At 41.3% G+C, this 15266-nt stretch overlaps 1 protein-coding gene across 1 annotated transcript; it reads left to right on the forward strand.

The window, feature by feature from the left end:
• Positions 1 to 11139: 11139 nt before the first annotated feature.
• EXO5 (exonuclease 5) lies at positions 11140 to 12252 on the forward strand. Its single transcript, XM_065897066.1, has one exon. The coding sequence runs from the start codon at positions 11140 to 11142 to the stop codon at positions 12250 to 12252; it is 1113 nt and encodes a 370-aa protein (XP_065753138.1).
• Positions 12253 to 15266: the final 3014 nt, after the last annotated feature.

Below are 15266 nucleotides of genomic sequence, written 5' to 3' on the forward strand. Positions count from 1 at the left end.
CAATAACATAGCCTAGAAGTACCAGCCGAGCTGCATCCCCATAAAGAGCGGCACGTGCCATCCCTGGAGCCAGAGAGAAATCTGCATGTTATCAAATAGACCAACCAAAGTCTCAGCTGGAAAAGGAGAAGACATCTCTCCACCAACTGTTACAGCCCCTGACTTCTGAGTCTGGAACTGTTTGACGAATTAGAGTTCCTTTAAAGAGACTGATCCACCTGCCTTAGCAAGTATAATCTTGGCTGCAACCCCTTTGGAATGGAGGAAAACTGACAATGGAGTCAGGGTACTTAATATAGCAGGATACACCACAGCTGATTAACTGACCATACGTAGCATTTTACAGGATGGCTGTGTTAGCGAGTTACAGTTCACATGTGGAAGGAGACAGAAACGAGGTAGGACACGACTTTCTAATTAATAAACATTAATTAATGAAGAGAGCATTAATTAATTAGTTGACATTGCTTATTATGTGTGAAAGCTGACTGCCAAGGTCAGGACCACAGTAATTTTGTATATGTTCATTTTTCATTCTGGTAAAGTTTTAGTGATTCTGTGAAATGTTGATGGATTTCCCCTCATCTTCATCCCCACAGCCACTACTCAGTTATAAACCAAAACCTGGCACTTAAGATCCTTCATTACATCTAGTTGTACCTTACAGCTTCCTCTTCCATTTACTTATCTCCTTCCCCTATGGGCTCTGACTACACTCAAATATATTAGTTGAGAATCTTTAAGTTACACGTAACAGAAATCAACTGAGGTTAGTTAAGTCTCAAAGAGAGGTGTTAATAGAGGGATATTGGGGTATCTCATGGAATTCAGGGCAGCGATACATTATAACAGTGGACTGAGGCCAGGATCTGAAATGCTTTGGAAAACCCAGGCAGTTTTCTCTCCATCTCCGACCTCTGCTTCCTGTGTTTTCTTCATTCTGGCTTTTCTTTTTTGTTTTCAACACCTCATTGCAAATCACGGTTACCATCAGCTTTAGATTTTACATATATTCGGTTTCCATCACTCAGAGAAAAACTGTCTTCTCTTTCTCACTTCTTATCTCAAAATCATGGGGAAGCTCTCTTACTGGCCCAGCTAGGTCAGGTGCCCACCACTAAACAAGTCAACTGTAGGCAGAGATCTCAGCTTCTGTGGGAACCATGTGGATGATGTGGTGGTGAATGGGGCCGGGGAAGGGGAGGGGGAGGTGCTGGAGGGGCAGGAGAGCAGAAGAAAGGGTTACTGTTCATAGCATTCCATATCCTACTCACTCTTCAATGCTGGCTCATCAGATCAGAACTTTAGAACTGGAAAGGATCTAGGAACTCACCTAATTGAAACTTCTCTCTTTATAGATGAAGAAATGGAGACTCCCCTTTTTTAATTACTCACATCTTTTCACCTAAGTCATATTTTTGAGCATTTTTTCCTCTAAGTTTGTTAGCCTGGCTTTCCAAACACTTGCCCTTAATGGCTGAACATAGCTGCTTTTTGCCATTGTAAGACTTTTACTTCTCAGATCTATTGCCCCAAGGAAGTCTTTCATAAATTATGCTTCAGAGCCTACCCACTGGCTTTGCCTTTTATCAGTGCTTATTCATTCATTCGATTTATCCCGCAGGAACTTCTCCTTCTGTTGGTTATGTGAATGTTCTTCCCCAGAACTGTGTCCTTAGGCATAATTCTCTTCTCAAGCTAGACATTTTGTCTGATCTTGTTAACATCCGAACGCCTCTTACATCTACATCTATATCTTACAAATCTCTCCTGAGTTCCAGGAGAAAACATTATGTTCAATATCCCACTGGATATCTCCACTTGGGTAACTCATAGTCACCTCAAAGTGTGTCCAAAACTCAACTCAATTTTTTCAATAAAATCTGTATTCCTTAATCCAGGAAGTGGTATCACCACTCATCCAATTCTCCAGTTTAAACTTCTCCCTCTCATCCATCACCTTTCCCAATCAGTCACCAGGTCCTATACATTCTGTTCAGGATCTCTTCAGTTTATATCCTCTGCTCTATTCCCATTGTCAGTACTTTAATCAGGCTCTTAGCATTTCCTAACTGCTTAAATAGATTCCTAAATATTTTTATATATCTAATCTGGACTCATCTCTCTGTCGTCCCCACTGCTGCTAGAGTGGTCACACTAAAACATATAACTAATCAAATTATTGCTTGAAATCCCTCAATGGTTTCTTATAACTTGAAGCTAAATGTCAGATTCCTTAATAGAATACTTGGTATAGAGCACTGCCTATTTTTCTAGTAGTGGCTCCCAAATTTCCCCCCAAGCATACCTCTCTCCAGCCATAAACATATTATGGTCCTCCAAGTATTCCATGCTATTTCATGGTTTCTGGTGATCAACTACGCTATTTTTTCCTCCTTCTGCCTAGCTTCTTTGTTAGCTCCTACTCATCCTCCCAGATTTAGTTTGTGTCACATCTTCAGGAAATACTACACAAAATCTATGAAGTTTTGGATGAACAATTGAAGTCTTGGCTGAATTTAATAAATATCTAGGCCTTATCCTACAGGATTTTTGACTAGAGAGTGATAGCAAGGGATTTTAATTTTATAAAATTACTCTGGAATCACTATGGAGGACCATGGCTCAACATGAAGCAATAGCCAGGGCTATTCAACTTCAATTTGCTTCACACTGTTGCTTGCTACACTTCCTTCTTTTCTTACCCTTGCTACCATGGGTTTGCACCTAAAAAAAAAATCATTGAATCCTTGCCTCAGGCTCTGTTTTCTTGAAGACTGTGGTTAAGACAAGCACACAGCCCCAGTTTGAGTAATCAGGGCCAATTGGACAATTTCTGGACTTATCTTTGAGGTATTAGGGAATGGACTTCCTATTTTTCCACTGGACACAAATCTGGAAGACTGTGGCCCTGGAAGCTACTGGCAGTGGAAGAGGAGAAAGACTGCCTATAAATGCAAAAACACAGAGGAAATAGATCCAAGAAATGGAGAGAGAAAACTCAGTTCTGGTCTCACTGTTTGACATCTGGATCAAGCCTCACCTGAAGCTAGAGCTCCTGGGTTTTCAAACTGAAAAATGAATAAACCCTAATTGATTCAAGAGTTCAAATGTCCTACATCTGAGGCTGCCTCTTTTAGCAGAAGCATAGCCCAGTCTTACATCCTTAACTCATTCCCAGCTCCCCCAACTTCCTAGCTTAGGGCTACCTTTTCTGGCTTTCTCCAACTAAGCAATGCCCTTTTCAATTACCAGAAACTGGTGTTTGGCTAAAGAGAGGCTGACCTTAATACTGGGAAGAGAAGATTCCCAAATACAGAATATTGTCAGTGGGTTTCTCTTAAGCATATAAAAATTATGTCAATAATTGTACTAGCACCTGTAAGGAACACAAACTTGAGCAGGATAAATTCCCTGCCCTTAGGTCTGATGCTCAAGAGCAGCACTGTCCAAGAGAAATATAATGTGAGCCACAACATGAATGCGAACCACATAATTAATTTAAAAATGTCTACCAGCCACATTAATGCAATAAAAAGCAGTAAGTAAAATTAATTTTTAAAATATATTCCATTTGATACAATATATCCAAATATTACTATCTCAACATGTAATCAATATAAAAGTTATTAGTGAGTTAACTTTTTTTTTTTTTTACTAAATCTTCAAAATACAATATTTTATAGTTACAGCAGATGTCATTTTGGACTAGCCACATTTCAAATGCTTAAGAGCCACACGTACCTAGTGGCTACTGTGTTGGACAGTGAAGCTCTCAAGAGCATTCATATAGATAAACACTTTTATCATATAAACACTTCAATGGAAGACTGTAATCAGTGTGATTTAGAGGTACAAATTCTACCCTCTGAAAGAGTAAGTAAAGTAAGATGGAAAGAGGAAAACAGACAATTTGTGTCTAACAGTATTTCCCACATTACAGATATCCCTGGAGGTGGAGGAACTAAATCAAAGGCTTTTGTATACAGATGGACCTTAAATGCCCCGACTTCTTATGATAGCCTTTTGGGGAAAGGGTAACATTTTCTGAAATTTGAGAATGAAAGCTTTGGGGAACATCGTCCTGCTATCTTGGAAATTTCTTTTCCCCACAGCATGATCATTTCTGAATCGCTTCTGCTTCACTCCACCAATCAGCATTGCCCCCTCAAACTCCGTTTGAAGATAACAGGTCCATGTGTGAGAGGGTTGAGGAGAGGCTTTTGTGCATTGGGAATTGCGTCCTGGTGAAGGAAAGTTATACTTGGGAGGAGGTAGAAACCTCCAGCCTCAATACAGCAATGCCCACCCATATTTCACTTGATGGGTAAGATTCCCCTCAACTTTCATATTTCCAAGAACAAGGACGTTTTCCTACACAACCACAAAATCATTTTCACACTCAGGATATTGATAATTGATTGATACTATTATCTAATATATGTCGCATTTAAATTCCCCCAACTGACCCAAAATCTCCTTTGTAATTTTCTTTTTTATTTAACTTTTTTTTTTTGGCCGTGCTGTGCTGCTTGCGGAATCTTTGTTCCCTGACCAGCGATTGAACCCAGGCGAGGGCAGTGAAAGCACTGGACCACCAGGGAACTCCCAACATTTTTGTATTTTTTAAAAAGAAATCGGGGGATTCCCTGGCAGTCCGGTAGTTAGGACTCGCTTTCACTGCTGGTGCTGGGGTTCAATCCCTAGTGTGGGAACTAAGATCCGCAAGCTGCGGGACCCAAAAATAAGTAAGTAAATAGATAAATAAATAGATTTAAAAAAATATTTCCCTATTCTGAAGTCCAAAATGTATTTAGGTTTTTAATCCTCCTGGAATTGATATTTGTGATGAAGTGAGACAAGGGGTCTCATTTTATATATTTTTTTTCATAAGGATACCCTATTGTCTCAGAACCTTCATTGAAAAGGTCATCTCTTTTTCTCCATTGCTATGCGATGCCACCTTTGTCACAAATCGTTTCCAAATATGTGATGACTGTTAAAAAAAAAAAAGCGATGATTGTCATAAAAGTCAGACAAGTGGTTTTCTCAGGAAGGAGGCATGAGAGTGTAGTTGGGAATGGCAGGACACTATTTTTGCTCTACATGATATGTCTGTTCAATAATTATTATACTCACCTTTCTATTTCAGAATATAATTGTGTTATATTTCCCAATAAAAGGGTTATTTAAAAAGCAAACAAATAGAAAAAAGAAATACATTGATGAGACGAGCGTCAGCATCTTCGAAAAGTGAGTTCGTGGCTGTTCTCTCAGCTGGGAAAGTTGGTGCGAGGTGCAAAGAAAGGCGTACAAGGTGGCAAAGCGCAGACGCAGCGCTAACGGGCAGAGGCCAAGTGCACCGCGGAAAGGGACATGCCCTAGACCTTTCCCCTACACTGGCTTGGCAGTAGCCGGGAGCCGCCAGGGTGGGAGCTTCTTGGTCAGGTGACGGCGCAGTTCCGTCCCGAATGAACCCACACGCACAGCCAGCGACCCACAAGGACGACCTCCGCAGAGGCGGAACAGCATCAGGACCCTCCTCCGCCCCGCAGCTAGCATGATTCGCGTCTGAGCCGCAGACGCGCGAAGACTAAGCGGCGCAGCTGAGGCCTCCGGGAGGGGGCGGACCTTGGGCAGCCGCTGGGCATTCTGGGCCTGGTGTCCAGGAGGCTTTTGTGCGAAGCGCGAAACCAGAGGTCCTCTGCCTGTCTTGCACTTGCGTGTCCGGGGAAAGGGTCCGGGAGCCGTTCCGAGGCCGCGGCGGAGCCGGTGGAGTCCGGGGTTCCGAGGCATATCCCAGGTTAGGGGAAGGCCGGCGAATGCCGGTGGCGGGCTGAGGGGCTGCGTTTTGGAACGCAGGGGATCTGTCTCCGCGGGTGCCGCGTCCCCCCAACCCCCTTTCTGGGTGGGAACGGCTCCGGGGCAGCGGCTTATCGCGTCTGCTCCTGTGGGTTCAGGACCTTTCGAACTTGGAAGACCCTGCTGTCGGCTGGGACCCCTTCCCAAGTCCAGCAATCCTTTGCTCGCTCCTCCAGTACACTGTAGGGAGGTGCTCAGTAAACTTTCGGACATGCATGGAATTCCCGGGGAGACAGTGGTTTTGGGGCCGGTGGGAAGGTCTCCGCTGAAGGCTTTCTTGGAGCCCACAAGGCCGGGCTGCACCGAGCAAGTCAGGATGTTGAGCGTGAAGGCAGAGGCAGTTCCGCAGCAGGAACCCATCAGAGGGGAAAAACATCTGATCTGAGGTCTCTGCCCGAGCTTCTGGGCCGAAGTTGGGGCTGGAAGAGGAAACTGCTCTCGGAGCTCCTGGGGGACCTTCGTTATTGCTGACCCTTTTACTTGCAGGGAGCGGGGATTGGATCAAGTAACGGCATCCAGGGTATGGGCAAAACGAACAAGTCACGGAGAATTTGCCTTCGGAGCCAGGCAAGCTTTACGTAGGATCTGGGGTGAGCAACAGTCTGTGCAGTGTGAATCAGAAAGGAGGAAACGCCGCAATGTGAGGGACTGGTCAGGTGAGAAAGGACCAAAAGTCTCTGTTCTAGCAAGGCCCAGAGTTGCTAATCTGGATTCTCCGACTGCAGACCTGGTCTTTCAGAGCTCTTTCCTCCTCCCCCAGCCTTGTCATTTCAGCATTTTACCTTTCCTGTGAGGAGGAAGATCAGCCAAGTCCCAGGTGAGTAGAAGTTTCTCCTCTCCTGAAATTTAATTTGTCAGAGGGAATAGGTGTACTATCTCATCTCTCCCTTGAGATGAAGAAGGAGATCCACATTTGTTGAGTGCCAATGTGTGTACTTTGCCATCACTCAGTTGTTTGGGTAGCTGAGTATGGTTGGAAGGAGTACTCTAATTTTAAAGATGTCAGTAGCCTCAGGAAAACTGCAAACTTGCCCAAGAATACTCATAAGGCAAGTAGCATACTAAATACTATTGACCTACTCAGGTTCAGAATCCAGATCTCTAGGACCCCCAGACTCTTGGCAACATGCTGGTGTTTCCCAAATATCTCATTTACTTACCACCTATTTCTACCATACCTATGTACAACATGTATTGTTAGTCTCATATTTTTAATTTTTTACTTACATTTATTTAAAAATCAAACTTGTGCTTAGAAACACTACATATGAAATTATGCCTTTGAAGCACACTCTAAGCTTTATATTTATTCTAAGATGTTGATCCATGTACCATGTAAAATCATCTCCTGTCAAAAAGATACAAACTGAATTTGGGGACAAAGTGCACACTGCCATCATGCCCTTGCCTGGATTTTTTTCTGCATAGGAAAGTCCAGGCAACACATTGAGTCTAAATTGTCCATCCCCAGTGTATTGTTTTTTCCTTTTAGGTAAATAATTCCACAAAGAATGCTCTCCTTTTGTGTCTTCTTCTTTTTTTTTTTAAATTTAAGTTTATTTATTTATTTATTTTTGGCTGTGTTTGGTCTTGTTGCTGCGCGCAGGCTTTAATTGCGGTGAGCGGGTCTACTCTTCGCTGCGGTGTGTGGGCTTCTCATTGCAGTGGCTTCTCTTGTTGCAGAGCACAGGCTCTAGGTGCGCAGGCTTCAGTAGATGCAGCCTGTGAGCTCAGTAGTTGTGGCTGGCGGGCTCTAGAGCACAGGCTCAGTAGTTATGGCGCACGGGCTTAGTTGCTCTGCGGCCTGTGGGATCTTCCTGGACCAGGGCTCGAACCCGTGTCCCTTGCATTGGCAGGGGGATTCTTCATCACTGCGCCACCAGGGAAGTCCCTTGTGTCTTCTTTACAAACATTTCACTTACCTGTTAAGAGCTACCCTGTTTTGAGTGTCGTATGTAAAACAAGTAGGAAGTCCATGCATTTCAGGAGCTTACGCTCTCTTTGGAGAGTTAATAGATACATAAGAAATAATTGAAACCAGTACTGTCCAATAGAACTTTGTGTGACAGGGAAGTGTTCTATATCTGTGCCTTATAATGTGGTACCCACCAACCACATGTAGCTACTGAGCACTTGAAATGTGTCTAATTTTATTTAATTTTAATTAAATTTAAATAGCTGCATGTGACTGGTGGCTACATATTGGATAGCCCAGGACTGGATATTTGAAGTAAACTATTTTCAAGGTCAGTTGATTTGGATTTAGTGCCCTCCCCTGCAGCGGGGTGGGGGTAGGGGGCAACCCGAAGTATACGTGTTAATTGCCATTTAACTTTTGTTTCTTGGTAGAGGGTAAAGATTCTCTCCCAGTTTCAGGGACTTCATAGTCCAAATAGCATTACTCATTTTGTATAAATATATTTATTTATTTTTGGCTGTCTTGGGTCTTCGTTGCTGCACACGGGCTTTCTCTAGTTGTGGCGAGCGGGGGCTACTCTTTGTTTTGGTGCACGGGCTTCTCATTGCAGTGGCTTCTCTTGTTGCAGAGCACGGGCTCTAGATGTGCGGGCTTCAGTAGTTGTGGTGCGTGGGCTCAGTAGTTGTGGCTTGCGGGCTCTAGAGAGCAGGCTCAGTAGTTGTGGCCTACGGGCTTAGTTGCTCCACAGCATGTGGGATCTTCCCGGACCATGGCTCGAACCCGTGTCCCCTGAATTGGCAGGCGGATTCTTAACCACTGTGCCACCAGCGAAGTCCAACATTACTAATTTTCAAACTATCATTATCTAAGGCACATTTATAGTTTAAGACACTTGTGTAAACGTGCAGCTTCTGTGTTTTATTACTGTTGAAATATCCTATAAAGCAATAACTTTATAGGATATACCCAGAAGTCTTAGCACTATATTACTTTGGTTCATTGCAAATAACTTGTTTTCCAGCTATCTGTGTTTTCCTTCATTAGGGACATTTAGACTATTTTAAAATTAGTTAAGTACAATGATAACTAATACTAATACCATTTTCAAGGTATCAGTTGTTAAGTTTTTAACATGGGAGTTGGTACATACTGCTCTTTCATTGCTCCTTAGAGTAGCAAGGAGGAAGCTTCGCTCACAGTTTTTACCTCAATCAGCTTACATTCTGTGTCAAGTTATTTTCTTGTCACCCAAAGTCAAAATACTAGTGGGCTGCTCATACCTTGTTTTGTTTTTTGGGGGTTTTTTGTATGCAGGGTTAGATATGTGAAGTAAGAAGGAAGGCTTAAAAAGAGTATCTTCACAAGATAATTTGCCTAGTTTCTTTTTTTCTTCATATTTTAATTTTATTGGAGTATAGTTTTTTATTTTACATTTATTTATTTGGTTGCACTAGGTCTTAGTTGCAGCAGGTGGGCTCCTTAGTTGTGGCTCACCCGCTCCTTAGTTGTGGCATACAAACTCTTAGCTGCAGCATGCATATGGGATCTAGTTTCCTGACCAGAGATTGAACCCGGGCCCCCTACATTGGGAGCACGGAGTCTTAACCACTGCACCATCAGGGAAGTCCCTTTATTGGAGTATAGCTGATTTACAATGTTATGTTAGTTTCAGTTGTACGGTAAAGTAATTCATATACATATACATATATTCATTCTTTTTTCGATTCTTTTTTCATATAGGTTATCACAGAATATTGGGTAGAGTTCCCTGTGCTATACAGTAGGTCCTTGTTGGTTATCTAAATATCTTATATATAGTAGTGTACATGTGCTCACCCCAAGCTCCTGATTTATCCCTCCCCCCTACTAGTTTCTTTTTTTCTGACCAGGGATTGAACCTGGCCCATGGTAGTGAAAGCCCGGAGTCCTAACCGCTTGGCCACCAGGGAACTTCCCTAGTTTCTTAAGATTAAAAATACTTGAGAGACAAAACAATCAAACATAATGTATGGTCTTTGTTTCCTGGTTTAACAAAAAGCTATCCAAATGTTTTTTAGGGCAGCTGAGGAAATTTGAATATGGACTGGAGTATTAGGGAATTATTAATTTTGGTAGATATGATAATATTGTAGTTAATGTAGGAGGCTTCTTTGGAAATGTATGTGAAGCATTTGTATTTGAAGCATGATGATTTCTGTAATTTATTTTAAAATAGGCTAAAAAAAAACACCTGAAAGAAGCAAACACAGCAACATGTCAACAGTTATTTATCTAGATTGTGTTCATTGTTCTATTCTGTCTCCTGTGCTTGTGAAATTGTTTGCTGTAAAAAGGGAGAGTATTTGTCCCTCAGTAGAGTACTGAGATATTGGGTGTGAAGCACTTGGCTCAGTGTCTAGCACGCAATAACTGTGCAATAAATATTCACTATTATTTATAGCAAAATACAGTAATATTTTAAGAGTTTTCACTTACATATTTTCCATAATAAGCTAATTTCTTGTGGAGGGAGAAAATAAACTTAGTGGGAAACACCAATGTCTATAGTGTTAGGAGGAATTTACACAGTCAGTAAAGGTAAAGTAAAACCCACCAAGAGCTTTTTCTTCTTGTCATTTTCTTAATATATCTCAAACACAAAAAACAACTGATTTCCACATGTTGCTGTGAATATCCTCTCTCATTACTTCATGCTATTACTTCATGAGTAGATCTATTTCTATTTATCTGTAGTTAGTCTTTGAATTTCGCCACACTACGTTTCTGAGAACTACATTTAAAAGCAGTCATTGTAGAGCTGATTTTTCTCAAGGAACAGTTTGTTATTGAGATTTATTTTCCTAGTCAAGGACTTTGTATCAAAAGAATTGTAGAAGTGGTCCATGGTAAACTGGCAAACATTGCTCCAACATTTACAGTGATCTACATTCACTTAAAAAATGAAATAATGTCCCAAGTCAGTAGAATTTTGAAGGAAAAAAGGCAAACCTCAAATTTCCTTTTAAAAGAAGAAACTGAGGACAAAGTAGGTGATTTGCTTAAAGTCACATATGGTATGTTAGTACCAGATTCAGTAATAAAACTTAAGTTTTATTTTGCCCTTAAAAATTTTTGCCAAGTATTCATATATGGACGATACAATGAGTCTTATTGTTGTAAATTGTACCCGTAGTACAACTCTATAGCATTACTAATTGGTCATAAATAAATAAGCATCTTTAAAGACTGTATATAAATAATTAGTCGTGATTCTTTTTTACCTCATTGGAATTTGAAAGTGCTTTTGAGAAATTTTTCATTTGGGTAATGCATTTCTTTAACATGATATGCACGGCCTTTGCCCAATCCAGAGCTGTGCCATGGCAGAGACAAGGGAAGAGGAGACGGTGTCAGCAGAGGCCTCAGGGTTCTCAGACTTGAGTGACTCAGAGTTTCTGGACCTGGAGGATACACAAGAGTCAAGTACTTCACATAACAAGCCTGGCCCTTCTTCTGAACTCCCTGGGAAGGATGGCAAGCTCATAAGCTTACCAAAGTGGAAAAGAGGATTGGATGTCTTGTCACCTATGGAACAATTCCATCTTAAATATTTGTATGTCACTGACCTGTCTGCTCAGAACTGGTGTGAACAGCAAATGGTATATGGGAAGGAGCTTCCTGGTTTCTTGACACCTGAGAAGTCATCTGTTTTGGACACTGGTGCCAGCATCCACCTAGCTAGAGAACTAGAAGTTCATGATCTTGTGACTGTCCCCATCACCTCTAAAGAAGATGCTTGGGCAATTAAGTTTCTGAACATATTATCAATGATTCCTACCCTGCAGTCAGAAGGGCGCATCAGAGAGTTTCCAGTGTTTGGAGAAGTGGAGGGTGTGCTCCTTGTTGGAGTGCTTGATGAGCTGCACTATACAGCCAGGGGGGAACTGGAACTGGCTGAACTCAAGACACGCAGGCACCCTGTGCTCCCTCCAGACGCTCAGAGAAAAAAAGACTGTTTTCAGGTCAGCCTGTACAAATATATCTTTGATGCCATGGTACAAGGGAAAGTGACCACTGCTAGCCTAATCCACCACACAAAATTGTGTCCAGAAAAGCCATTGGGACCTTCAGTGCTGAGACATGCCCGGCAGGGAGGCTTCTCTGTGAAGTCCTTGGGTGACCTCATGGAGCTGGTCTTCCTGTCTCTAACACTGTCTGACCTCCCAGTTATTGATATGCTGAAGATTGAGTATATCCACCAAGAGACTGCCACTGTGCTGGGTACAGAGATAGTGGCCTTTGAAGAGACGGAGGTGAGAAACAAAGTGCAGCACTATATGGCCTACTGGATGGGACACCGAGAGCCTCAAGGTGTTGATGTGGAGGAGGCTTGGAAATGCCGGACATGCACCTATGCAGATATCTGTGAGTGGAGGAAGAGCGGTGGGTTGCCCAACTCCGTGCTAGAGCCGCAAGCCGAAAAAGCCAAATGAACGGAAGATAGACTTTCAGGAACTTTGATCTTTCCTGCTCCTAATGTACTCAGCAGAGTGACAGAGGACCAGTCTCTGAGCTTGACTTCCATGGAGAGTGTTCTTATTTTGGTTCTTTTCATATTTCCTCAGCCTCTTACCACGCAAATCCAGGACCAAGGCTCAGGGGGTGAGTGGGAGAGATCTGGGATTATACTGTCCCTGGAGCTTTGCCGTAGATTGCCAAGAAGACAGATGCTTATCATGGCTGGAGCAAGGTATCCTTCAGCAATCATTGCTTTCCTAAGAAGATTCTTCAGTTTCTTTTAAGTCTCTTCCCTATTTTTTCTCAATCAGGGTTTCTACATTTTATATAATGAAATAAAATGAAACACTGTCCAGGTTGGTTGAACTGGATTTTTTCATAATCTCAACCCTTCAAAGAGGACCACCAGAATAGTTGTGTGTGCATGTTATTCCAATCCTTTAAGTACGTACATAAACATATTTCTGAAGTAGTGGAATGAGCAGAGCAGGAATTTAAAAGAAACCTAATACATATGCTCAAAGAAATAAGGAAAAATGAAGCAGGAACAGGAAGTCATAAAAAATGAAAATAGTAAATATGATATTAATATTTACAAAAGAATGAATATGTGAGTGGAAGCTTGTGTTATCTTCAACCCCACAGGTACCCATCATCATCTCCTACTCTAAGACCAGAGCATAAGTGATGCCCTGGAATTAGACAGACCTGGACTCTATTCTTTACTAGCTTGGGACCTTGGGAAAGTTTCTAAGCCTTTTCTGAGCCTCAGTTTTCCAATATGAAAAATGGAGTGATGGTAATTATACTCACCTCATAGAGTTATTATGAGGATTAAATGAGATGATGCATGCAAAGAGCTTAGGACAGTACTCAGCACAGCAGAATCATTCGATGATTCAGTATATGGATGGCGCTGCTGCTACTGCTGCTGCTGCTGATAATAATGAAGATAATGTTGATGATAGTGTAAGTTGTTTCTAGTCCTTTGTTTCATTCATCTCTTTTTCCATTGAGCAACATTCTCAAATATTTTGGTCTCAGATCCTTTGCATGCTTAAAAATTATTGACGATACCAAAGACATATTGTTTATATTGGTTTTATCAATGATATTTACTATAGGTCAAAACTGAGACTCTAGGGCTTCCCTGGTGGCGCAGTGGTTGAGAGTCCGCCTGCCGATGCAGGGAACACGGGTTCGTGCCCCGGTTCGGGAAGATCCCACATGCCGTGGAGTGGCTGGGCCCGTGAGCCATGGCCGCTGAGCCTGCGCATCCGGAGCCTGTGCTCCGCAATGGGAGAGGCCACAACAGTGAGAGGCCCGCGTACCGCAAAAAATAAATAAATAAATAAAATAAAAGAATAATAAGAGAATATAATGAACAACTTTATGCCAATATATTTGACAGCTTAGATGATACAGAAAAATTCCTTGAAAGATACAAACTACCAAAGCTCTCTCAAGAAGAAAATCTGTAACCCGAATAGCCCTATATCTAATAAAGAGATTGACTTTGTAGTTTAAAACCTTCCCAGAAAGAAAACTCCAGGTCCAGATGACTTTACTGCTGAATTCTACCCAATATTTAAAGAAGAAATAATACTAAAGTCTACACAAACTTCCAGAAAATGGAAGAGGAGGGAAACGTCCCTACTCATTCAATGATGCCAGCATTACTCTGATACCCAGACCACATATTACTGGTAGACCAGTATACCCTATGAACCTAGATGCAAAGATTTTAAACAAAATTTTAGCAAACAGAATCCAACAATACAGAAAAAGGACATGACCAAATGAAGTTTATGCCAGGAATGCAAGATTGGTTTAACATTAAAAGTATCAATGTAATTCACCATATTAATATACTAAAAATGAAAAAAACCTGATAATCTCAATAGATACAAAAATTTTTTTGAGAAAATACAGCATCTGTTCTTCAGAAAAACTCTTGGAAACCTAAAACTAAAAGGGAACTTCCTCAATCTCATGAAGGGCATCTACAAGAAGCCTACAGTTAACATTATACTTAATGGTGAAAGACAATGTTTTTCCCCTTAGTTCAGAAAAAAGGCAGTTATGTCATCTGTCACCATTTCTAGTCATCATTGTAGTGGTGGATATCTTATTTCCAATGCAGTAAGTCAAGGAAAATTGATAAAAGGCATCCAGATTGAGGAGGAAGAAATAAAACTTTTTATTTGCAGATAACATGATTATCTATGTAAGAAATCCCATGGAAACTTTGAAAAGCTAACAGATCGACATTCACAAATAAATGGTATTTCTACATAGTCACAACAAACAATTGGTAATGGAAATTCAAAAATACAATTTATAATATCAAAATTATGAAATATTTAGGGATAAATCTGACCAAAAAATATGTAAGAGTTGTACACTGAAAACTAGAAAACACTGCTGAGAGAAATCAAAGTAAACTTAAATAAATGATGAGATATACCATGCTCATGGATTGGAAAACTCAATATTGTTAAGATGTCAATTTTCCCCAAATTGATCTATAGATTCAAGACCCTAACCAAACAGGTTGCACTTATGGACATGAAACTATAGACAGTTTCACATTTATTCAGTATTCAAAAATCTTTATATAGCACCTATTATGTGTCAGCCTCTGGAGATATAGTCATAGACAAAACTAAAATCCTACTCACACCAATTCCAACGTGTATTTTTTTTTCCCCATCACCAAGCAATTCTCAGACATCAGCTGAGTGTCATATAGTTCAACTCAATTCTGCCACTATCTACCTGGCAATAATGTCAGGTCTCACACGTTAAGGGTTCAGTCCTCTCAGACTGCCTGTCTGGCCCCACTTCAGATGCCAATTGCAAGTCTTGGTTGTCTACCTGTGCTTCTGACCTACCACCTATAGACTGGAGGTTCCAACAACCCCCTCCTTGGGTTTGATTAGTTTACTAGAGTGGCTCACAGAACTCAGAGAAACATTTTACTTACTAG

This window comes from Phocoena phocoena, chromosome 1 (assembly GCF_963924675.1).
Source record: "Phocoena phocoena chromosome 1, mPhoPho1.1, whole genome shotgun sequence".
NCBI lineage: Eukaryota > Metazoa > Chordata > Mammalia > Artiodactyla > Phocoenidae > Phocoena > Phocoena phocoena.

What these genes read in the sequence shown, in the direction of transcription:
- EXO5 (XM_065897066.1), top strand. Translation starts at nt 11,140, where the DNA reads ATGGCAGAGACAAGGGAAGAGGAGACGGTGTCAGCAGAGGCCTCAGGG.